Genomic DNA, 26,479 nt, shown 5'->3' with positions numbered 1-26,479 from the left:
TCTCCTGCTGCAGGGACAGGCAGGGTCCCCTTGGGGCCACACACTCCAGTGGATTCTGCACACTGAAACACATTGCTGCTCTCATATTTACACTTTTCTCCCCTTCTGTATTATTGGTTCTTCTTTCTACTAAGATCATCTCAAAATAGTGTTTGTATGCACTCCTCCAGCTGCTTTTTGTAACAAAACTGTCAAAAACAGCAGAACAAACTATTCTCTCCATCTCTACCTCCTTAATTCTCATTTTCCCTTGAGTCATTTTAGTCTAGACCCTTTACCAATTGTCCTTGTCAAAGTCACCAACAGTGATGGCCGCTCTCAGTTCTGGCTGTCCTCTGCTAGGACTGCAGATCAGCTCCTCCTCCCTTCTTCCTCCTTCACCAGGCTTCCAGATGGCAACCATCCTCTCAGCTCATGAGACACTCCTTGCACCCTTCCTTCCTAGGCCCTCTGCTCTTCTAGGCCACCAACAATCAACGTACCCTAGTGCTTCCAAAGGACTCTCCTTTGTCCAAACTCATTCAATAAGTAGTCAACTGAAATAACATTTACATGGACAAGTCTCACATTTTTACCCCTAGAAATAAAACCTTCTCTCCTGAATTCCACTTACTGACATCAACACTTCAAGGTGTGCCAAGATGTGTTTCTGCCATTACTCCACATGAATGTTGGACAGCACCATCTCCACACACCTCAGAGACACAAAGCAGCTCTTCCTTGTGTTTACCACTTCAGTACGTGGCACATTCCTTGGCATAACATGTGCTGGCATCACACCCAGCACATCAGTAAATGCTGTCAGTTCTCTTTTTGAACGTATCCCCAGTGCAGTCCCTTTCCCCCAGCACCATCACCTAGGCTCAGTCACTGTAAGCTCTCCTAGTCGGCAAGAGTTTCCTCCCAGAAGCCTGCACAGTCTCTGCTCTGTCGGCCACCTCCTTAGTTGGTTTACTTTGCAGGTCTTGCTGAGCACCCTCCCATTCTGTGCCCACTTGTGGTCTCCCTCGTTAAAATGCAAGCCTCCCTGACTTTGTTCTAGAGCTGTGTCTAGCATTTGATGGGAATTTGGTCAGCAAGTGGCAGTGAATGAACCAAAGAGGGAAGGTAATGATAACTGATGACTGTATTTACCAAGGCTTACTATGCAATATAAATGGAGTTCAGCACCTTATTAAAAACGCTCATTTCATCCATAGAAGTATGCTTATAACATACTGAAGAAGGCATGTATTTTTATTGTCCTTATTTCAATTACAAGAAAACTGAGACATTGAATCAAACAACTTGTCTAAAGTTTGAAGTTTGAAATCATAACCCCCCTCCTGCAGTCGGGAAAGTGACCACACTGGTGACTGCTCCCTTAGATGTGAGGCTGGAGGCAAGCCAGGCTGTAGAAAAGTGCTCACTTTTCAAAGTATCTGTCCACACAAACCCTCTGCCAAGGGAAGAGAGCGTTCTCTTACAGTAGGAATTATTTTCTTTAATAAACTAGGCCTGTCAAGTGGCATATCTCTGTGCTAATAAAAAGCCATGCTATAAGTGATAAGTACACACAGACCCACAAAGGCAACTTGAGAAAAAAATAACCCAGTTCTTTCTTTTCAAAGAAAGAGAAGTGAAGTCTTTTCTCATATCAAGGACTTATGGCAAAATCACATGCAAAATCACTACCCACAGAACCACTCACTGGGCACTAAGTATACAATTAGCTGAGGCTGACCACACCACATGGGCTACTTCTTGTCATCCACGCAAGTCCAAGACAGGCTGCCAGAGGTCGTTTTATGGAGGCTCAACAAGCACAGATGCAAACTCCAGACAGGTTTGGGATCACACCCTTGGCCACAGCCTCAAGGCTAAAACCACAGCTGGTTGACTTCATAAGACCAAACTTCATGCTGTACTCCACATTCTCTCCCCCTACACTACCCATGCATCCAAGTCTCTAGGAATTTCCATCACTGAACTAAAGAAAAGAATATTTTAAAGACACTTTCAACAATGTGAAGGAATATTCTAAACTACACCTTCAGCTTTGTGCACTAAAGAGTATTCCAAATGACATCTAATTATATTATTTTCAGTTGCATATAAACATAACTTACATATATAGCAGAAACAATTAAGGATCCAAATACGTGACAGCAGGAAATATTTAAAACAATTGGGATTCTACCTAGAACTACCAAAAATTACATCTAACAAAGCATCTTCTCACACATTCTCATACATGTACATATAGACATGCACACACAAGTATGCACACATAAACATGTACTCACATTAACTTTTAAAATCTCAAAACCAAAAACAAGCGAGAATTTAATTTTTTCCTCAATCAAGTATTAGTTATACAAAATACAGAGAAATAAAAATAAGATTAAAATCTCTTCTAGCTCTAATATCCAATGAGAACACTAACATTGTGGAGTATATTCTTATAACTGGACCAGAGGTAGAGCAGGCTGGACACGAGCCAGCGTCCACTGGGTATGCTGGTACTGTAGGCACAGCTTCACATCGAGTAAAGCTAACTTTCAATCACAACCAGCACAAATAAACTATTATCAGCACAAGCACAAATGTACACACACACACACACACACACGCACCCACAGAGTCACTTGCACAAGCCCTTCCTGAGAGGTCTACTAGACACCACATCTCAGGGAAACCGACACGCGGGCAGAGGCACAGACATGGGGACTCAGCGGTGAACGTTCCACTCGCACTCATAGGCCTGAGGCCCAGGTCTGGCAAGCAGACAGGAGGGCGCGCAATGCTTGCACCTCAGAGCTCTCATAGCCCTGCCACTTTTTAAAGATTTATTTATTTTTTATTAGAAAGGCAGATATACAGAGAGGAGGAGAGACAGAGAGGAAGATCTTCCTTCTGATGGTTCACTCCCCAAGTGAGCCGCAAGGGCTGGAGCTGAGCCAATCCGAAGCCAGGAGATTCCTCCAGGTCTCCCACGTGGGTGCAGGGTCCCAAAGTCTTGGGCCATCCTTGACTGCTTTCCCAGGCCACAGGCAGGGAGCTGGATGGGAAGCAGGGTCGCCAGGATTAAAACTGGCACCCATATGGGATCCCGGTGTGTTCAAGGCGAGGACTTTAGCCGCTATCGCGCCAGGCCCAGCCCTGCCATTTTTAAAAGATGGGGAAAATGCGAGAATGATGCTGGGCTGCTTTTGGGAATGACTCTGGTGGTGGTGTTAGTGGGTTTAATTAAGACTGTTGTGTATATGATGTGAGATAAAGTGATGCAGATTAGGGATTTAATTCTTTTATCATCTCTATGTTCTCGAGAACCTGAAGGCTTGCTCTGGGAGAAATGACAGCCAGGATACAATGCCCAAGAGGGTAAGCAGGACCTGGGTACTGCTGAGTCAGAAATGCAAGGATTCAAGAGGCAACTGTCTTCGCATCAGGGAGGGCAAGATTCAGCTCACGAGGTCACTGGGGCTAGTCCTGCTGAGGCAACCAGACGTGGGACTGGAAATTCAGCACCCTGCGAGCAGGCTACTTTTTACACTGATTCTTTTGTACATGGCCTGCAAACTACGTTATAAACAAATGGCCCTTGGCAGAAAAAGGGCCTCCTGCCTCTGCTTTACAGAAATTAGATACATGTATGTGCACACACACATATGTACTTATATATGTGCATACAGGTTTTGTATGGATGTATGGATTACACTATAAACTTCATTCTTTACTTCCTAATTGTACTCACAATCACCAATCCAGCAGCAATGAGCATCACTGAAGATGGTCCTCAAATAGCATTTCCCACTAACTTCATCGGGGCTTCTTTTCACAAGAGGTGTCAGGGCTAAAGATCTTGTCAGACTACGCAGCAAAGAAACTATCAAGCATAATGATGCTCATGGTAAAATGACTTGACAACAAACTTTAAGAGGCTCTGGCTCCCCTAAAGATGGCATAATAGAGCTTCAAAAAGGAAAACTGAAAATGACTGAAATCCATCTACAATGTTTAAATCCAAGTATTCATTATTTGTCTCCCTTTATCCTTCCCTCCCCCCATCTCTTATACAACATACCCATACACACACACACACACACACACACACACACACACACACACACACACAAATCAGAAACCCTTCAATGACAACAGGGAATCAACACAGTATCTTGAAATAACAAAAATTTAGCCTGATTTTCCTACATAAGCCGCAACACTTAGTAATCACATAGCAGATGAAGGAAGCATCCCCTTATACATGTACTTCCCCTTAAAAAGTAAAAATAAAATTCAAGATATTCACACATTCCTGAATTAATAGACCTAGGCACCAATGATCAAATCCTACAAACAGAAAGATTACCAGGCAGTGTGTTCACCCTAGCGAAGGAACTCAACCTCGATCACATTTTAGCAAATGGGTCAAACCCGAGTGTGATTGAGCCTCTCAATTTGCCTGCTCAAGGCAAGAGCAACGGAGCAGGAAGAAAAATATACTGCGCTGTACCAGGCTCCACGGTCACAGTGTTTCCCAGTCCCTTGGGCAGCTGGAGGTGGCCATGCGACTGCATAGGCACCAAAGGAAAATGAGGACACACACAGAGTACCTAAAACATATATGCACACATGTATTTATGTATTTAAAATGACTCTGGGAAAATAAGGCAAAACGCTAAAATGTCTCACGAGATGAGTGTGACAAGGTCTCAATTTCAATTACAAGCTACCCGGATCACTTTCAGAGCCAGTAAAGACATCTATCAGGACAAAGCCAGCCATGAGGACATGGTGTCTGGAACTGCCACCATGTAGCATGTGGAGGGACTGGACAGAACGCAAGCAGGGCAGAACTCAGTGTGGGCTGTGGCTGTAAGGATGGTAATGACTGCTTAGAGGTTTGCTATACTCCTCTCACTACACTGTGACACATGCTGAAATTCCTCATAATAACCTAAGAAACAGTCACTCAGTGAGGAAAAATAATACACATGTACGAATCTTCTCATTCAGCACTTGGCTTGGTGGACAAGTAAGTGAAACTGTGACAGTGCAATCTCTGAAACCTCTGAGAAACCGGACTTGCAATGATATTAACTAATCGTGTGCTGAGAGGAGGTACTGCAGGTCTGAAGCGGTTGAAAAAGCAGAAAACAATCTGCAGAAATGTCAACCAGCAATGCTACAGTGATGTGTCTGCGATGGCCCAGTGGCCTCCCCTGCCCGGTTCTTACCGTTCTGGACGGTGGAACAGGGCAGGGGTTAACTAGTAGCTTGCCAATGAAGTCCAACGCGAACCTCCTAAGTCATGCCACTGACCCCAAAAAGCCAGGCTCTGCTCTCCGGAGCCCCTGAGAGGCAAAGCTTCTAGCACCCATCCCCTGCTCCCACAGCTCAATCATCCAGACAGGGCAGCACCTAGCGGGCAGGTTCTGAAACCTTGCGCGTCTCCGGGTCCAGTGTTGGCACGCCTGAGCACCAGGCATGCTCCCGTGCTCCCGTGACTGCAGCACACACTTCGCTTCACCAGATTCCATCTTCAGGCCACAAAACTGGTTCCTTTCCTGTGTTTTCTTCCTACTCACTGCATTCCAGTCCTGCTGTAAGTTCAGCTAGCTCCTAAACTCACCTTGCTGAAAACCCCTCTCTCCCACTGCCACCTAACAGACCAGCAAACCAGAAAAACACGGCAGCCAGCCCTACCTCCCCCCACAAATCCTGTGCAGCTGCAGTCACCCCAGCCCCCCGGGGGGAGCAATCTGCAGACAAGCACCCCGTGCCTGTTCTGTGTTCCTGCATTTTCTGATGGTTCACCTTGCTGCTTGGCCAACTACTTTCACAGCCCAGGCTATTAATCTACTTAATATATGCTCAGGTAAAAGAGCGAGAGAAAGAGAGGGAGAGAGAGAAAGAGGAGGAAGAAGATACTTTAAAATATCTTATTTTTCCAAAATAACCTTAAGGTTGTAGCGAAGTACAAGACCATCTCTTTACAAAGACATGTGTTGCAATAAGATTGATAACAAAGCCTGAACAACGGGAAATTAATTACATAAAGTATGGCAAATGCATTGGTATGATAAAATATGGATCTGGTTAATTCTAAATTATATTAATGATAAAATCTGGGGCATATTAAAACTTCAGGATTCAGCTATATGTAATGCTGTTGGTATATATATATGTGAGATTTATATATCATATATAAAATCAGAAAAACAATTAGATCAAAATGTTCATCGTAGACATTGCCTTGGTTTTCCACATCAGTTTTTGACAAAGAATACTTTCATGATTGTAAAATTAATGCTCGGCAGGAGATTCAAGAAAAAGCAAGCCCTTCAAAGGCAGACAACTGGCAAAAGACACAGATGTTACAGGAAAATTTACTCTGTGGAACAACGAGTGAGATTGAGTAAAAACACACTTAGCTTTTGCTTTTTCTCTCAACTCACAATTCTAATTACCATACCACAGGCGCAAGTGAAGGCAAAGATATATTCTGCGACAAAGTAGCTACAATTCACTTACTTGTCTTCAAAATGACCTAAAATCTTCCACAAAGAACCCTGTATCCTTCCTCCCTAATTTAAAAAATGCCATTTCTCGCCTCAGTGAATCCTGCTGCTTGCAAATGCTGCTCTCTTACCGACAGCCGTCACTGAGCAGTCTTGGAGGAGCAGTCACAGGTGTGGCCAGGAAATAGCCTGAGCCAGAGGCAGAGACTGCAGACCAGCCCGGACCTGATGCAGCGACACCCTGGGCTAAGTCTCCTAACCAGTAAGACAAAGAAATGACACAGGACATTCTAAGATTCCCCTTGTCCAGTATTCTAATACTGATACAAGAAGTCCCAAAGCTAATTGATGGGGGCCAATTCAACACACAAGCAGAAATTTGAAGCCTAATTTTTAAGTCACCATATTGAGTTCTTATTTAAACAACATTGTTGTAATATGAAATACTAATAAGGTACATCAGGAAACTAATAGCTAGGCAGACATGATCTCATCAAAGTTTAGACCCTTCTTATTCTTCTAATTACCTTTTATGGCGTACTAGACCGAAGATCTGGCCTTCCCAACATAATTTACTGCATTACATGAAATAACTCATCCTGAGGTTTGTGACCTTGATATTCTATCAGATTCCTCCTAAAGCCTTCCTTATTTCCTTATTTTTAAAAAGGGGTCATTAAACTTTTGAGCTACAGATAGGTTCATGAACTTTGGGAAAGAAAGGAAAAGTTTGCAAATGAGAGAGACAGGAAAATATAAACATAAATACAGGATTTCATTAAGCTGCCATGTTTAGAGGTTTCTCAAGGGTTCTTTCTGAATAAATGTAGTTCATGAAAGGTGACACATCTAAGCAAATAAGATGCCTACCATAATTTCAAAGAACAGAATTTTCAAGAATGAAATCTTTTCAGGCTGAAAGGCTTCAATATCTGCTCTGAGAGAGGGGTCCAGAACTTCATGACTGCAGCACAAATCCATTTTAATCTGAAAACCAGAAATTTCTATAGAAAGCTAATGTCATGCCTCAAAGTTCATTTCTTTGGAGCTAAAAACCAATTTTCAAGGCCAGGGAGGGTGCCAAGCTACAAATATAATTGGATTTCAAAAAATTAATGTGTCTGGACACATATTTCTCTTAACCTCAGGCATTACCTTGTGATCGACAATAAACTCTGTAACTCAATGAGTCCAGTTTACTCAAGAATCAAATACTGCTTTTCTTGAGTTCTTAAAAACTTGAGCAGGGATTCCATGCTCTTAAGCATGGCACAGCAACAAACAAGCAAAAGAGGTGGCATCTACGACACTCCTGGGCTGCCTGCCTCCAACACTGGCAAAGGTGTAGGCCCAAGGGGTGGGACTCCCATTCTTTGGTTCTCTGGATGATGAGGGTGAGAAAAGTGTGAACTGGGAAGATCGGTAGGGCAGGAAAGAAATGAAGGGGTCTGGGAAGAGAAGGAGGAGGAACATTGAGCGGAAAAAATAAAGGAATACTCAGTGAGCAACCAAGTAGCCTTGTAGTGCAGCACTTTGCCATGGATCTGCAGCAGCACCTTCCCAGGAGCAGCACTCCGGACATGACCCACCAGGTCAGCTCAGTTTACTAACACTGAATCCCATGGCTATTGTGTGTGAAGAAGGCACGATAATTACTTATGTTACAGAGGACAGATTTTCTGGATGTCAGAGTTTGACTTGGAATAAGGCCCAAAGGTTCCACAGTATAAACTATTCTTTTGATCTATAGCACTCCATAAACCTATGCTGTAAAATTATACCCCAGAAAGAGTTCAGAGAACCTCATTAAAAGCTGATTTGTAATTACTGATTTCTTGGCTGGAATTAGCCATATCAAATGAAGTACCCATGGATATTATCCAAATGCTATTCAAAAGAGAAAGCACCACATAAAGATTAGCTATTTCATATTAGAACGAGTTTGTTTAGAGATTCAAGGAGGCGATCACTTTCAAAAACAAAGCACACGTGGCAAGAAAGAAGGAAGAAAGAAAGGAAAGGAAAAGTAAAGGGAAAGGAAAGATCAATTGATCAATCTGCTTTGGGCCTGGGGCAATGGCTCAACGACTTATTCCCCCCTTAAAGTGCCAGGATCCCATATGGGTGCCAGTTTGTGTACCACTGCCCCACCTTCCAATCCAGCTCCTCACTTGTGGCCTGGGAGAGCAGGAGAGGAAGGCCTAAAGCCTTGGGATCCTGCATCCTCTTGGGACACCCAAAGGAGGTTCCTGACTCGTTGGTGTGGATCAGCTCAGCTCCGGCCTTTGTGGTCATGTGGGAAGTGAACTAGCAGACAGAAGATCTTTCTCTCTGTATTTGCTCTCCCTGTTTTCTTTCTCTCCATAAATCTCATCTGCCTTTTCAATAAAAATAAATAAATTTTTAAAAACTACACAGAAAAAGTTTAAAAGGAACTATACAAATTATCCAATTAACAAATTTCTTACATTAAGATAAGCAGCAATAATTTTGTGTAATATACTCCAGTGCCATCATATATAGTTTGTTAAAAAAAAAAAAAAAAACCTTGGGCCCGGCGGCGTGGCCTAGCTGCTAAAGTCCTCGCCTTGGAGGCCCCGGGATCCCATATGGGCGCTGGTTCTGGTCCCGGCAGCTCCACTTCCCATCCAGCTCCCTGCTTGTGGCCTGGGAAAGCAGTCGAGGATGGCCCAAAGATTTGGGACCCTGCATCCGCGTGGGAGGTCCGGAAGAGGTTCCTGGTTCCCGGCATCGGATCGGCGCGTACCGGCCCGTTGCGGCTCACTTGGGGAGTGAAACATCGGATGGAAGATCTTCCTCTCTGTCTCTCCTCCTCTGTATATCCGGCTTTCTAATAATAATAAAAATCATAAAAAAAAAAACCCTCAAAAGGAGGATATAGTTTAAAACAAAGTAAGGAATTGAGAAACGCAAAATTATCAACAATAACTACATGAAACTGGATTTGAACTTAGAAGAAACTCAAGGAGAAACATAATGTCTTAATGAGCCTCACCATTAACCAAACTAAATTGGGCTGTTAAAAATCTCCCCACAGGGCCCGGTGGCGTGGCCTAGCGGCTAAAGTCCTCACCTTGAACGCCCCGGGATCCCATATGGGCGCCGGTTCTAATCCTGGCAGCTCCACTTCCCATCCAGCTCCCTGCTTGTGGCCTGGGAAAGCAGTTGAGGACAGCCCAATGCATTGAGACCCTGCACCCGCGTGGGAGACCCGGAAGAGGTTCCAGGTTCCTGGCTTCGAATCGGCGCGAATCAGCCCGTTGCGGCTCACTTGGGGAGTGAATCATCGGACGGAAGATCTTCCTCTCTGTCTCTCCTCCTCTGTGTATATCTGGCTGTAATAAAATGAATAAATCTTTAAAAAAAAAAAAATCTCCCCACAGGAACAGGTATTTAGCCCAGCAGTTAAGATGCCTGAAACCCACACCCAAGTAGCTGCTTCTAAGTGTCAGCTCTGGCTCCTGTATCTGGCTTCCTGCTAATACAGACCCTGGGAGACCTGGGCGGGCATGAGGCTGAGGTGATGGTTCAGTACTTGGGCCACTGCTAACCATGAGGGAGACCTGACTTGGGTTTGGGGCTCGGGGCTCCGGGCTTGGGGCTCGGGGCTCAGGGCTCCAGCTTCAGCTAAGCCCTAGCAACTGCAGGCACTCGGGGAGGGAATTAGCAGATGAGAGCTCTGGCTTTTAAATAAAAAGTGTCATCTGGGTAGCAGGAAAGAGGTTTACTATCTCAATTTTTGATGCTAAAATTGTAACTCAAAAATTTTCTGAAAGACAAAACTTAATTAAAATATTAATGAAAATTCTGTTCTACATCTGTCATTTTCCTGACGCAGGAAAATGGGCTTCCTCTGCTAATGGCAAGCTAAACCAAGATGACAAAATAAGGATTAGTAAAATTCAATAACTCTGGTCAGAAACGGCCTTTTCCTGCTCATCCAATCAATGTCCAGTTGGGAACTATAATGTCAGTCAATGAACTGTAGATGATGGAGACAAAAATAAACAATTAAAGCAAACCAATCCATTGTTAAGAGAATTGTCTCAGGCCCGGTGCCGTAGCCTAGTGGCTAAAGTCCTCACCTAGCATGCACTGGGACCCCACATGAGCATCAATTCGTGTCCTAGCAGCCCTGCTATCATCCAGCTCCCTGCTAGTGTCCTGGGACACAGTCAAGGACAGCCCAAAGCCTTGGGACCCTGCACCCATGAGGGAGACCAGGAGGAAGCTCCTGGCTCCTGGCTTTGGACAGACACAGCTCTAACTCTGGCCATTGCAGCCACTTGGGGAGTGAATCAGTAGACAGAAGATCTTCCTCTCTGTCATTCCTCCTCTCTGTATATCTGACTTTGCAATAAAAACAAAACAAATTTAAAAAGAGAACTGTATCAACCGGGGAAGTAAAATACCTTAGATCTCAATGACCCTCACAGTTAAGGCAGAAGGGCTTCTCAACACAAGCATCTCTCCACCTCTCATGTCCTCACTCCTCTTACATTGTCATGCGACAGATCTCAAGATTATGCACATGCCATGGTTTCAACAGGACATGGCCCCTCAAACTCGCACAGTTATGTTTTAAAAAGATGTATTTGTTTTTATTGGAAAAGCATACTTATGGAGAGAAGACACAAAGATCTTCCATCTACTGGTTCACATCCCAAGCGGCTACATCAGAGGCCAGAGCTGAGCCGATCCAAAGCCAGGAGCCAGGAGCTCTTCTGGGTTTCCTATGCAGGTGCAGGGTCCCAAGTCTTTGAGCCATCCTCGACTGCTTTCCCAGGCAACAACCAGGTTGCTGGATGGGAAGTGGAGCAGGTGGGACATGAACTAGCACCCACGTGGGATCCCAGTGCTTCCAAGTTGAAGATTTAGCCATTGAGGCATCGTAATGGGGACAGATAGATATGTTTTAAGACTCAATCTTGTGTTCATGGTGCTAGGAAAGTAGAAATCTAATCCAACCATAGTTTGCACAAGGTGGGCCTATTAGAATGACTCAGGTCCCGGGGCACACTTAAGGAAGAGTGTTTGACTGGATAGGTGCTACAAAGCCTGAGGCAGGCCTTGCCTCTGACTCCACCTCCTCCTCCAGGCTCCTCATGTAACTGCTCCCACAGCACACACTATGGTTAACTCACTGGCCCTCAGTGGATGGGCAGAACCAGTGGTATCAACCTCAACATTTGAGCCAAAGGCAAGCCTCTCCCTTCACAAGACACACAGAGATGGCGCCTCCAGGGCAGGGGCAAGGATCAGAGCTGCCTCGTCAGTTTGGAAAGCACAGCCTGGAGGGCTCAGGCTTTCATTGCGTGCAGCCCTCAGAGTGCTGCAGGCTGGCAAGCCTGAGACCTGGGCATGTGGGTGCCAGCACACGTGGGGCCTGGAGGCGCCTTCTCATGTTCCCTCATGTGGCAGAGGGGACAGAAAGTGCCAGCTCCCTTGGGGCATTTGTTGAGGGGTGCTCCACACTCTCTGACGACCTGTTTCCCACAGTCTGCAAATGCTGTCACAGCGCACATCATCTAGGGGACACACACAGGCAGTCCACTGTAGAGACCAACATGTAGGTTCAAAAGAGGCTGGGTAAGAACTAAGGAAATACGGCTTAAATTACTGGATCAAATAAACGTTTGCAACTAAGTGGCTATTTACAACTTCTTTACCCGGAACCGACAGACACCTGCATCGGCACAGGTACGGAGTCACATCCTCTCTGCACACCACTGCTGCAACGCGAGCGGGCTGAACAGCCAGGGAGCTAACAAGTGCAAATGGATGAATTTAAAATCAGCTCCGTGCATGTCCGCACTACAAACACATGTACTACCCACACCTAGAAAAACTGTACCAGTAGAGACAAAATGAAGACAAGGAAAGTAAATATTCTTCAAAAAGTATAAACTATTTCTCAAACTGACTTAAACTAATCCTACTGAGCTAAGAGGAAAAACCTCAGAGTTTCATAGTGAAGTGACCTTCAATTTGTTCATCTGATGTGATTCTTCTGTTTAAAAGGCAAACATTCCACAAACAGTTGAAAACTGATCTACCATATAATCCAGCCATCCCACTCCCAGGAATATATCCAGGCAAAATGAATTCCGTGTATGAGAGAGGTACCTGCAACCGCAGGTTTACAGTAGTGCAATTCACAATAGCTAAGACAAGGATCCAACCCAGATGCCTATCAACAGATAAATGGATAATGAAACTGAGGTACATATGTGATATGGAATATTACTCAACCATAAAAAGGAATGCAATGTGACCATTTACAACAAATGGACCAGTTGGAAACCACTATACTTAGTGAAATACGCTAGTTTGAAAAAGACAAACATCAAATGTTCCCTCTGATCTGCAACCACTAATACACGGAGCACAGAAAGTTGAAGTGAGATCAGCACACTGGGAATTCACTGCTGCGCACAGCATGTGTCTTTACTCCTCAGTAATAACAGGATCTCCATTTCTATTTTTAATTATATTTTTACATTACATTATTTTTCTTTTCTTCTAACTGTCATGCCATGATACACTTACATATTTAAGTGAATGATTACGCTATTGTAACAACTTGGGGAAAACTAATGAGAAGGGGATGGAGGGAAGAGGGAGGGAGGGAGGATTCCCCTTTGTTTCTAAATACGTATCACGAAAAATAAAAAAAAAACCTACTCATTTTAAATAAATTAATTAGAAAAACTAAGGAGCAAACACCCAGTTTCTACAAACAGAGCTGAGCAGGGCAGGGACATGCCTGGGCCGACAGCGCATCAGGCAGTGGGACCCAGATGGCCAACGCCAGGAGAAACCTTGTACTTGTCCCACCTCGATGCCAGGCACTGAAGAGGCCAGCTCTGATCCCATTCAAAGTGATGTCTTCATGCTTTTGCTAATTACTTTTTTTCTGTCAATCATATATGTAGCAAATTTTCTACACGGAAAGATACTAACTTGCTATTTATAAACATCAAATAAATTACAGGTTATAAGCATCCAATAAATGACAGGTAAGATCCTCACGGAGGGCCTGTTCATAATTTTCAGGAATCAAATAAAAAGAACTATTACTTTCCTGTTACACAGGGAACAGACTGTGCAATTAATATGTTTTTTTGAAGTATTACACATAGCTACTGTAAATTTGGGAGTATCATATTCTTAGAACTGTATCTATAAAGGTTATTGAATCTTAAAATTTTTAAAACTAAAATTAATAATTGAAAATTATAATAAAAACAAAATCATATTGAAAAGACTCTAAAAACAAATACACGGATTCAAATTCGAAAAGAAAGCTTTATAACTTCATCATTCATATTGGATTGAATGCACTTCACAAAATTTCTGTAAATATCCTATGAGCATCTTTAGATGGTGTAAAAATCATGATCACAGAAAAATTGAGTAATAAAATTAAACTTATTTCTCCAGCAATATATAAAAATTTAAATGTTAGAATGTATTTAAAAGTAGAACTCATTTTTGATCCTAGGGACCTGCCTTGTGGCACAGCATGTTAAGTTTCAACATGCAACAGAGGCATCCCACATCACAGTGCCAGTTCAAGTCCCACCCAACTGCAGATACAGCTTCCTGCAAATATACCTGAGAGGGTAGCAGGTTACGGCTCAGGCACTTGGGTTCCTGCCATCCATGTGGGAAACTCAGACCGAGTTCCAGGCCACAGATTCTGCTTGGCCTGGCCCTGGCTGTTGCAGGCTTTTGGAAAGTGAAGCAACAAATGGAAGATCTCCTTCTCTGCTCTTTCTCTTGCTCTTCTGTGTTCCATTTTTCAATATATGAAGATAAACAGACTGACCAGGAGAGTATTTAGGTGGCAGTTAAGATGCTGGTTAAGAAGCCCAGTGTTACAATAAGATGCTGGACTCTATGTCTGGTATATGCTTGCAATGGGGGAATCTCAACTGAACTTGAACTGTGGTTATGCAACAAGGTGGAGGAATCCACCATGGTGGGAGGGTTTGGGAGGGGTGGGGAGAACCCAAGTACCTATGAAACTGTGTCACATAACACAATGTAATTAATGAATTAAAAATAATAAAGAATAAAAAAAATTCAAAATACAAAAAAAAAAAAAAGAAGCCCAGTGTTGCACACCAAATCCCTGCATTTGACGCTCAGCTTCAGCTCCGGACTCCAGCTTACTGCTAAAGTACAGTCAGCAGACCAGAGATGAAGACTCCGGGACTTGAGCCTTCAAGAGCTGGACTGAAGTCCTTGCACCTGGGTGAGGCCCAGGGGGCTCCTGGGTTATTGAGGTTCTGGGACTCCCGGGTTACTGAGGTCCTGGGATCTCCTGGGTTAGCGAGGTCCTGGGGTCACCTGGCTGAGGTCCTGGGGTCACCTGGCTGACTGAGGTCCTGGGATCACCTGGCTGACTGAGGTCCTGGGGTCACCTGGCTGACTGAGGTCCTGGGGTCACCTGGCTGACTGAGGTCCCCGTTCCTGGCCCCATGTAGGCCACTGTGGGCATCTGGAGAGTGAGTCAACAGATGTTTTGTACTTTCCCTCTGTCTCCATCTCCTTTCTTCTTTTCCTCCTTCCTCAAATAAACACTTTAACATCATGTATTTTAATTACTTGAATTCTAAGATGACGAAAGAGAGGGAAAACTCAAACTTACACCAGGCAGGTTTTTTGGTTGTTGGTTTTTGGGTTTTTTTATTATTATTATTATTATTATTATTGGTGTGCTATTTAATTCCCAAGACACAGTGTAAAAATCCCTAGTCAAATTACAATAAAGACACAAAACAATAAACCTTTCTTTCTCGGCAGCTACCTATTATGTTTAACAGGCTTAAAACAAAATATGTCAAAGATCAAGAGTAAGTTATCTGGGATGTCAAGTGCATAAGGTCAAAGGTACAATTTTATTAGGTCAGAGGTGATATAAATAAAATCCAGTATGTCAAAGAAGAAGAGCCACAGACAAGGTGTATATAATAGAGAGACATCATGGATGACAAGCAATAACTTTAAGTAGAACAACTATGTTTACTAGAAAGACCTTCACTGATTAAAAATGAAACTTCCATGTGAGTAATATAAAATTGCCATTCTATATCACATAACTCATGTGCAATACTGCACACTTATTTTCAGGAAGAAAGGGTTATAACCAAGAAAAACTACATGAATTAAGAACTCTAAAAAAATTTAATTCCTTTAATCTGAAACAGTGCACAAAATCAGCAAATCAATCAAACCTCAAACCATAGCGGCTAAACATCAGACTACTGTGATAGCCATAAAAAGTGGATAATATTGCACATTTTTACTCCAAAGTGCATGAATCCAAGATTATCTCATCTTTTCTCATTGAAATAAACAACACAAAATCTATGTTTTTATAAATGCGTACTTCAGAACATTAAAAATTTTTTTTGTAGATTTAACTCTTCTATTAAGGGAACATAATAAATATTCTTATAAGTAGAACAATTTCTTTTAAAGTGAGAACTATTGCCATTTAATTATTCATTTAGAATGAAAATTATTCTACTGATAGTAAAAAGCAGATTTTGAAGAATATTTTCAAAAGTGGAGCACAGATATAAAGGGGCTTCAAAATGTCCATGGAGGGACGTCCATATGATGCAGTGGATTAAGCCACCACCGGTGACACCAACCTTCCTCCCTGGAGCACTGCTTCCAGTCCCAGCGGCTCTGCTGCCGACCCAGCAACCTTGCTAAGCACATGCCTGGGAAGGCAGCGGGAGACAGACAGTCCAGAGAGAGCTCCAGGTTCCCGGCTCCTAAACGGCCATTGAGGCCATCTGGGAGGTCAACCAGTGGGTGCAAGAGCTTTTTCTCGTCTCCTCTCTCTGTCATTCTGCCTTTTAAACAGATAAATAAGTAGAACCTTACAAATAGGTTCATGGAAAAATTCACATTTTTCTAATTCCATTTTCCCATGAACTTTAGGCTCTTCTGCACACAAGACTTCAGTTCTAAACAGGAAACTCAAGTAGAAAACGGGTAATTGTGAAAAATTCAAGTGAAAAAGAAAATTCGGTACCACTCTCTTAAAGAAACAAGCAACGCGAGTAAAAGAAAAATAGTAGTTGACATAAACTAAATAATTAGCTCCATTTTCCACGTTACTGTGTTTAGAACACCTGGTATTCACAAAAGAAAAATCCAGATGCCTCTCTTAAACTGTGTTGCTGAATAACCTTTCAATTCAATGCAAGTCAACGCCATGAGCATTTATTAAAAGCCTTCACTATATATCCAGGATGATGCAAAATGTAAACACATGGGACTTAAACATGGGAGACACACTTTCCCCTGCAGGGAGCTAGCTGGCACCAGCCCTTTCTTCCAGCTCCAACAGCTACATGAAATGGATCAAGCCAAGTGTTGCCAGGCCCTCGGCAGCAGCTCAGCTGGGACCTGAGAGGCCACAGGTGGGGTGCACACTCACACTGTGGGGCCAGGTGTTGGCAGACAGACAGCGCATGGTGACACAGACAGAACTGGGGCTCCACGTCTGTCAAGTGCCAGAAGGGAACCACAAAGAAGCGAGCTCAGCATCCATGTGTTACATCCCCTCTTGTGTGGGTCAGTGGCAGAAACTGGGGAGAGACTGCTGCGCCGTGAAATGTCTTAGGGAAGCAGGTTGAGGATCATGCCCTGCCCTGAAAGGCTTACACCCAGAGTAAAGCCCCCGCCTCGCTGAGTCCTCACCCAAACCACCCAATAGGAGCCCAGTTGGCTCAGGAAACGGCCGACCACTGAGGCCCCAGGGATGAGTGCTCCCTTCTAGTAACAGGACGATGCACAGCCCTGAGTCCCACTGTGGCCCTGTCCCTTGGTCTTGGACCTGGCAGGCACTGGAAGTCTCAGAAAGCAGTCAATTACAGTCTGGCAGGGATCAGACTGGCCAGCAGCAGGAAGGGGTGCAAGGTACTATATACACACTGTAAGTTCAACATGTACAGTACTGTTCTTGCAGGAGCCACAAGGTTTTCTCAGGTTCTTAGTTATGATTTTTTAAAAAGATATACTTATTTATTTGAAAACCAGAGTTAGAGAGAGAGAGATATCTTCCATCTACTGGTTCATCCTTTGAAAAATGACTGACAGAGGCTACTGTTGTGGCATAGTAGGTAAAGCTGCTTGCTCTCTGTGATGCTAATATCCCATTTGGGGCCTGGTCCATGTCCCAGCTGCTCCACTTCCACTTCAGCTCCCTGCCAATGTGCCTGGGAAATAGCCATCCATGTGGATGCACCCATGTGGCTCTGGGCACCTAGCTTTGGCCTGGCTCAGCCTGGGTCGTTGTAGCCATTAGAGAGTGAACCAATAGATCAAAGACCTGTCTCTTTCTTTGACTTTCCAATAAGTAAATAAAATCTTTAAAAAAAAAAAGGTGCTTGACACACACAAATTTCCCAATCTTGAAGAGCTTTAGAACTTTATTATCAACAGATCCCACAAATTGAACATTTTTGTCTACCTGTGTCAGCCAAGGCTCTATAATGGATGAAAAATATTTATAACCCTCTGTCCAGCAATTATTAATACACATTCTGTGTAAAAAATGTAAAGTAGGTGAGCAAATAATGCATTTCCACAAAAGTTTTCAATGGATAATTAACTCAACATTATCTCTACGTAGAAAAAGCTCTATTGTTAACCCTTTACTAAGACATCAGAGTAATTCTGTTACTGCATTATTAAAATATCAACTACCATAACCTCTTCTTACACAGAAGTTATATAAGTAATCCTAATTACATTTTATCCTTTGTTACTACATTGACCAACATAATCCACTTTTATACTTTAGTGTAGTGGCTGTTAGGGTTAAGTGCAGTTTCAAATGGTCATAACAATCCCTATAAACAAGAAATTCTTTATAAAAGGATTCCTAGGTAACAATGAATCAACAAAAGCAAAGCTTACCACTTCCTCATCCGAAAGTTCTCGTCCTTGGATGCTGCTGTTTTCTCTCACAGCTTGCTGGTGTTTCTTTCCTTTAATGTGGCTAAAAAGATAGACCTCTGAAGAAATCTAAAAGTACAAAATTAAAGCAATATAATTGATAACATTTTATCTAATTTTAAAACTTACACATTTAATCCAATAAACACAAACTGAGACCACTTACAGTATTTACACATTAGGCTTAAAACTACTTTCCTCAGGGGCCAACGCTGTGGTGTAATGAGTAAAGCCACCACCCACAGTGCCAGCATCCCATAGCAGTGCCAAACGATGAGCTGGTTGATTCACTTCCAATCCAGCTCCCTGCTAACAGCCTGGGAAAAGCAGCAGAAGACGGTCTGAGTGCTTGGGCCCCTGTGCCCACATGGGAGACTCAGATGAAGCTCCTGGTTGCTGGCTTTGGTCTGGCCCAGTGCTGGTTTTCATGGCCATCTGGATAGGGAACCAGTACATGGAAGACCTCTCTGTCTCTCCTTTTTGCTGTAACTCTGACTTTCAAATGAATCAATCAATCTTAATCTTTCCTTTAGAATACAGTTCTGAGAATCCTCTAGAAGACCCATGACCCAAAAAGGCTACTATCTATCACAGTCAGTGTGACAGGAACTCACGTCCTCTACACTGGAGGGCTTGTGCCAGAGCACTGAGGACACCGCTTTCCTTTCTCGATCTGGCGTAAGCTGAGCCGCCAGTCAGCAGGCAGGCATTCAGTGCAGTGCCCCTCTGAACGCTGACAATATGTGTTGCACTAACATTTCAACCACATCATGGAAGAAACTCCTGGCACTAGCCAGACACCTCAGGATGAGCTTTAGGCACTTCAGAGAGTACATCCCACAAGACACACAATGGCCCTACCAGCACACCGCACAGAGAGCACTGCTTCTTCCTCTCGTAAGGGGTGAGCTTGGGGGCATCGTCGGTGCTCGTGTGTCGTCCACTGCTCAGCTCCGCGGCCTTTTCCTTCCGCTGCTCAATCTGCTCCATGTGCCTCCGAATGCTCTCATCATGCTGTGTTGGGAGGCAAGTGTCAGACTTTGACCAAGTACTCCAACTACACTAGGAGCATGTGAGAGTGCCAGCCCTACTACACCTTCAAAAACAATGGGAGAGGGCCCAGCAGCTTGGCCTGGAGGCTAAAGTCCTAGCCTTGAAGGCCCCGGAATCCCATATGGGCGCCGGTTCTAATCCCGGAAGCTCCACTTCCCATCCGGCTCCCTGCTTGTGGCCTGGGAAGGCAGTCGAGGACGGCCCAGGGCTTTGGGACACTGCACCCACGTGGGAGACCCGGAAGAGGTTCCTGGTTCCCAACTTCGGATCGGTGCGCACCGGCCTGTTGCGGCTCACTTGGGGAGTGAAACTTCGGATGGAGGATCTTCCTCTCTGTCTCTCCTCCTCTCTGTATATCCGGCTTTCCAATAATAATAAAAAATCTTTAAAGAAAAACAAACAAAAAAAACAATGGGAGAATGTCTCTTGATGCTAACTCACAGGTTTTAAACACGAAATCTTGAAAATCTCCCGTATGCACAGTGATGTTGCCGATAGTGTGTGCGTAACAGGTTACTTTGTGCGAGAGGATCCATGAGCAAATAAACTAGCAAAACAGTAAGTTCCCAGATCTTTGCGTAGAATTCTGCAGAGCCACAAAGCCAGTCACGTGGCCTTAGTCATGCTGAGACGCCGTCTCGGGTGCCCCCATTCCATCAGGAGCATTCCTGAACTGCAGACCCTGCTTCATCCCCAGCTGCTTGTCACTGGCACCCTGAAGGAAGCAGGAGACGGCCCTCATGGTTGGGTCCCTGGTCCCCAGTGGGGAGATCAGGATTGAGCTCCCAGCTCCAGGGAGTGAGCCAGCAAACGAGAGCTCTGTCGAATTTTTTTTAAGTGTAAATTAATAAAGAAGTGTTACAGCACCTCTGGCACATCAGCGTGCACTATGCCACAATGAATCAAGCAGACTGTATCATTTATTTGCCCATAGTCCACTTTGGGAAGCATTTCCAACAATACACTGTGAGGAAATGTCAGTACTTGGATGAAGTCCCACACTACCCACAGGGAGAAAAGGTCCACTAGGGCCTCACTTAACCATGTCTAGCTGTCCCACATCCCCGGGGACTATATCTGGTGGGGTGGGAGAGCCACCTCTTAGGTCAGAAAGCTGAGTGGCCTCCCCAAAACCTCATCACACCTACCCAACTCATCAAGATCCAGCTCAGAAATGATGCTCTAACCTCACTTCTTGAACCTCTGAGTCCCTCACAGGACATTGTGTCTTCCCCCAAGCTTCCAGAGTATTCCATGACACTCTTGACTGTTGGAATGCTCGCTAGGCACCTGCCTCCCACATTAGATGATGAGTTTCTGGAAAACTAGCATCATGTCTCGCTCATCCTTGCATCCCGATGCCTGCTCCATAACCAACTGCTGCATTAAGATGAAGACACACCTAGGACCACATAGTCAGGGTCCTGACCCTGCAAGGAACGAACACCCAAATAGCTGGGATGCAATTCCATTCACGCTGCAAGAAACTGCCCACGGGTGGTAACAACAGCAAAACTTCCTAGCAAATATTACTTTATCATAATCCCTCAAACTACCATTGTGTATAAGCAATGGAACTGAGGAAAACAAACACTAAGAAATAACTTTTAGTTTACCTCTAGAATCCATGAGTAGCAAGAGTCTAACAGCAGCCATCAATAATTAATAACTGCTTAGTAAAAACTGGCATTTCCTTTTTTCCTTCAGTGACACTGCCTTATGACTAAGTTAGAAATGGTTATAGCCAAATTTTATAAACCTTGTAGTCCAAAAATTAAGAATGCAAATTCATTCTAACTTGTGTTCTGCAGATGAAATGTCTCACGTTTGAAAGCTTCAAAAATTCAAATTAAAAATACATAACATGCTGACCTTCAGCTGAATTTTTTTCTGCAGCTCCTCCATGGCCTCCTGTTGAGCAGCTGTGAGTGCTGCCAGGCGCTCCTCCCGGTCTCTGTGAGGGGAGAAGGGAAGGTATGGACTCAGCTGCTGGAAGCAACAAACCTCCGGAGGCTAGAAGACACATTATTTAAGGCTAGAAGACACATTATTAAGATCATAGTTTTTCTTTTTCTCTTCAATGCTTACCAAGTGCCATGTATACTGCTCACTAAAATGGCTGGGAGGCAACAAAGGTCATTAACTATGAAAATGAATTTCCAAAACCAGGCATGAATTTAAAATTCAAGTTCTGGGACATGGTATATAAAAAAAACACACACACTTATCTATACTCCCTTCCAAAAACCCACCAAACCATAAGAAAGGAATGCAAAAGACAAACTCACAGGGATAGGACAAAGGGAATAGAAGAAATGATCATAAACTATGGAAGCATTTCAGAAACTGAACGGCAAACCTGAGAAAGTTGAACATGAGATTTCAGGAGGAAATAAGCAGGGCTATTCTACCATCCAAAAAAAAAAAAAAAATAGGAGCTCAGGATGGGGCCAGGATGGTGGCACAGCAAGCTAATCCTCTGCCCTGTGGTGCCAGCATCCCAAATGAGCTCCGGTTCATGTCCTGGCTGCTCTACTTCCGATCCAGTTCGCTACCTATGGCATGGGAAAGCAGTGGAGGATGGCCCAGGTCCTTGGAACCCTGTACCCAGCTTCAGAAAAGCTCAGCTCTGACCACTGCGGACATTTGAGGAGTGAACCTGTGGGTGGAAGACCTTCTCTGTCCTTCCTTTCTCCGTAAAATCTGACTTTCAAAAAAAAATAAATAACTCTTAAAAAATGCTTGGGAATGAAAGTAAGTAGATCAGTGAAGTCTTGAAAGAAATAGGAATCAGGGGGTCCATATTACAGCACAGCAAACCAGAGCACTGGTTCAAGTCCCAGATAATAAGGACTTGACAACACAAATAAATCTTTAAAAATAAATAAATGAAAGAAACAGGATCTTCACATGTTTTTCCCACTCTACCAGGCTACTGGGAGTTCACTCCCTGGAGGGATGGAGCAAGGAGCCAGGTAGAGCAGGCAAGGCAAACTGAGTCTACACACAAGCCACAGACAGCAACAGGGAGCCACAGTCTCCTCCCCTTGCTAGGGCCAAGCACCTCCCCAGCTGGGCCAAGCACCCACTCCTACAGATGGTTTTTACAGACCTAAATCAGCAGCACAGCAGTTAGCAGTACATCTATAAATCACAACATTCAACATAAAAAATCAATCTCTCTTGACAGAATTTATAAATTCAAAAAAAAAAAGAATTTATAGATTCAGTGCAATTCCAACCACAATTTTAGCTTCTTTTTCAATGAAGAACTGAGCAAGCTGATTTTATAACTTGTATGTAACAAGGCAGCTAGACAATCCTAAAAAAAAATAAGGTGAGAGACAGAATCAGATGACAAACATTATCAGGAAGCTTTGAAATTAAGTCAGAGGATACAGAAAAGGGGGATGATGGATCAGAACTCAGAGCCCACAAACTCATGCATATATGAAAATTTGGTTTATGTAAAAAAAAGTTTTGCATACCAATGAGGGAAAAACACAGGGTGCTTGGCCTAGCTGTTAAGATGCCTGATTCCCAAACTGTAGTGTCTGGGTTTGCTTCCTGGCTCCAGTGTGTGACCACAAAGAAACAGGATTCCTGCTTCCAAATACGTAATAAAGTTAATTACTTTAGTGAAAAAAGCCTTTAATACTTGATAAAAGAATAAACTTAGGGAAATTAGTAGTTAGAAAGGGATTTCACAGAGAAGACCAAAAGGCACAAATCTCCAAGTTCATCCAGCTGTACTACACTACCACCAAGAACCAGGTTCATCAGGAGATGTCACAAGGAGACAAATGGTGAGACATGGCCTCTAAATACTTTTTCAATTTATCAACTGACAAAGGTTGGTGTTCAGCAAAGATAATCCCTAAATATCATTAAGAAACAAGAGAGCCTAACGGAGAGAGACAAAACTGTGAACAGGTGCTCCACACAAAGAAAACTCACTTAGCTCACAGTCATGTCAATGTCGCCAAGGTTTTTGTTACTATCATGGACAACGGACACACGCTGCTGTCTCTTTTCGCATCTTTTCACAAGTTTGATCCATTAAGGGGTCAAGAAATATCAAATCACTAAGATGAACTTAAGGCACCGACCTATTAGTTTTTCTTGTGTCTTTTCAAACTTAAAGTTGAAATGAGGCCATGGTTGAAGATCACTTATCGTGACTGGACCGGATAACACACTGCCTAATGTCCATTAAAGCTCTGGCCATAAGAACCATGTTCAAGTATGGCCCCGGCATCCTCTCCCAAGTTCTCTTGTGCTTGAGCCAGTCACAATTACAAGGCATTTTTTTTTTTTTAACCAAAGCATCTGAAAACATCAAGTTTCTCAGGCAACAGAAAATCCCAAACAGGTTTACCTCTTAAGGATGCTGTCCAGTTCCTGCAAACCAAAATGTAGTATATTTCTGTAGTATCTTTCTGCAATTGTGACTATTTTTTTAAAACTCCACAGACAGCAAGCAGTCATCTTAAACGTCCTGATTGGGATCTTCACTCTGTGGCAGTCAGGACGGCATGACGGTTACCTGGCTCTCTCCCGGGCTGCATCCTCACGGGCTTTTTCCTTTTCTTGCCTCTGCTGCTCGATCCGGGCCTCCTGCTCCCTCCTCTTCATGAGCAGCTCCTCTACACGGGCCTGCCGCTCCGCCTCAAGAGCTCTCTTGCGCTCCTGATATCAGAAACATTTTAGAAGACACTGGAATTACGCATGCAATGTCAATCATTAAAGATCAACACACCTTGGACATAAACATGATATTCAAGCCACACTGATCAGATCCCTGGCTTCCTGCTGGCTGCACCACTTCCCAGAGTTCAAACAAAAACTGAATGACATCTACCTCTCATGGTGCTTATCAGTGCCACACAAAATAATGAGAACAATGTTCTGGAAGATAAGTAACAACAGTCCACATTTCTTAGGGTGCTGAGAAGAACAGAAAATAAATGGAAAGCATCTGCCACAAGGTCTGGCAATGTGGGATGAACACACTTGAAAAAGTTCAGAGAAAAGTCAAATTAATTTCATTGTGGCACAAAAAAATAATTGAAACAAAAGCATACTTATATCATGACATGTTTTAAATGTATGTTTTCAAATTATAAAATGCACAGATGTTGAATTTTTAGCACCAAAATAAGCTCACCTGATAATTCTATTTTCCATGAATTACTGGAAGCACCCTTGTAACATCTCAATGATCATGTATTACCAGCAGCAGCCGCATTAAGGCAGACAACATCTCATCAGAACAGAGTGAACTTCAACCTGAACTGCGCACACTTCCACCCAGGAGCAGTACTCTGCCACTGGCTGTACTGACACATCTCTTTCAATCCAAGCTCGGCGAGCTTCCCCCATCCTCTCCCTGACACCCTGTGTCCCATACGTATGGAATATGCTGATCTGTGCTTTGGTACCTATCACTTTAAGAATCTTAGCATATTGTGAGAACTAAGCTACAAATATAGGCAGGTACTTGGTCCAATATTCGGCCATATTTAGGACTCAGTAGAGGATAGTAAATAAATAAAGCTTTTGCTCATCAAACAGTGAAAAGGAATTCTGTCATTTCTAACAGTTCATTGGCCTCCCAACAAGCTCTATCTACATCAAGGCAAAAAAAAATTCTGAAGAAATAAGCAAAAAAGATCTTTCTTCCACTGTCCCCTTCTCCTCTTTCTTGTGGTGGTGGAAGGGTGAAGGAGCTGGGAACTGGGGCAATGCCCTGACTTCAGGAGGACACACTATTGGACACTGGCACACGTGGAAGTCACCCGAAGCCTACTACTCGTAGTTGTTCCTCATGGCTAAGAAATATCTGTGGAAACTCATTTCATTACATGTAATTTCAAAAACTGCAAACATAAAAAAAATTTATATCTATTAGAGAAAATGTTCCTTATTAAAGAAAACATTTTTCTTATAGTCAAATTTATTAAAAGTTATAAAACCTGAATTGGCCCAGTGTGGTAGCCTAGTGGCTAAAAAGTCCTCGCCTTGTATACACCAGTATCCCATATGGGTGCTGGTTTGTGTCCCAGCTGCTCCACTTCCCATCCAGCTCCCTGCTTGTGGCCTGGGAAAGCAGTCGAGGATGGCCCATAGCCTTGGGACCCTGTGCCCTCGTGGGAGATCCAGAAAAGTCTCATGGCTCCTGGCTTCACATGGGCTCAGCTCCAGCTGTTGCAGCCACTTGGGGGGAGTGAACCAGCAGAACAAAGATCTTTTACTCTATAAATCTACCTTTCCAATAAAAAATAAATAAGTCCTTAAAAACATATATTTATTTTAGTGGGTCAAGATTTTTTTTAAACATTGGGGCACATCAAAAGTTTACAGAAAAAATGGAATTAAAAGTATGTAGTTATTTGGAGATAATTTTTTTATAAGTGGGAAATGTTTATTATCAAAAAGCTAGCTATGCATGGACTTAAAAATGTTTCCATCAAAATAAACTCAATCTTTTAATTCTATTTTCCCACAAATTTTTCGAAATACTCTCATTTAAGTCTCCTCAATAACACAGACATCTGTTCTTTGTAGCCTTTAGCTTAACACAACAAATGAACTGCAGTAACTCAGTAAAATGATCACTGTGTGACTATATACCAGTCACAATTTACCATGTCTGCATTTATATCTGAGTATTGCAAATTTGTTGTTTGTGCTAAGATAGTGCGGTAAACATGAACCTATGTTGAGTAAGAGAGACTGAGGAAAATGGCAAGAAAATGAGACTTATTAAAGAAAGTGGGAAGCAAGCCCTCAGTACACCGGCAGTCATCACACATGCTCAGGAACCCTGTTTGGCTGGTGTCAAGGGGATTCCGCCTTTCCTGCACCAAGGAGATTGTTAGGCCTAGTGACACTGCTGATAAGATCCTGGGAGG

General features: G+C 43.4%; 1 protein-coding gene across 1 annotated transcript in view; it reads right to left on the bottom strand.

Annotated features, from left to right (window-relative positions):
* The window catches only part of LOC101526509 (S phase cyclin A-associated protein in the endoplasmic reticulum), a 238,417-nt gene that overhangs the window by 186,278 nt on the left and 25,660 nt on the right, over nt 1–26,479 (bottom strand). The window contains exons 10-13 of the mRNA XM_058665271.1: nt 24,112–24,254; nt 21,438–21,519; nt 19,374–19,526; nt 18,474–18,581 (exon numbers count right to left, since the gene is read on the bottom strand). Of these exons, the coding sequence (XP_058521254.1) occupies nt 18,474–18,581; nt 19,374–19,526; nt 21,438–21,519; nt 24,112–24,254 (486 nt within the window). The remainder of the gene's footprint in view (nt 1–18,473; nt 18,582–19,373; nt 19,527–21,437; nt 21,520–24,111; nt 24,255–26,479) is intronic.

This window comes from Ochotona princeps, chromosome 6, assembly GCF_030435755.1.
Source record: "Ochotona princeps isolate mOchPri1 chromosome 6, mOchPri1.hap1, whole genome shotgun sequence".
In the NCBI taxonomy this organism is placed as follows: Eukaryota; Metazoa; Chordata; class Mammalia; order Lagomorpha; family Ochotonidae; genus Ochotona; species Ochotona princeps.
This window is presented reverse-complemented; position numbering and strand designations above follow the sequence as displayed.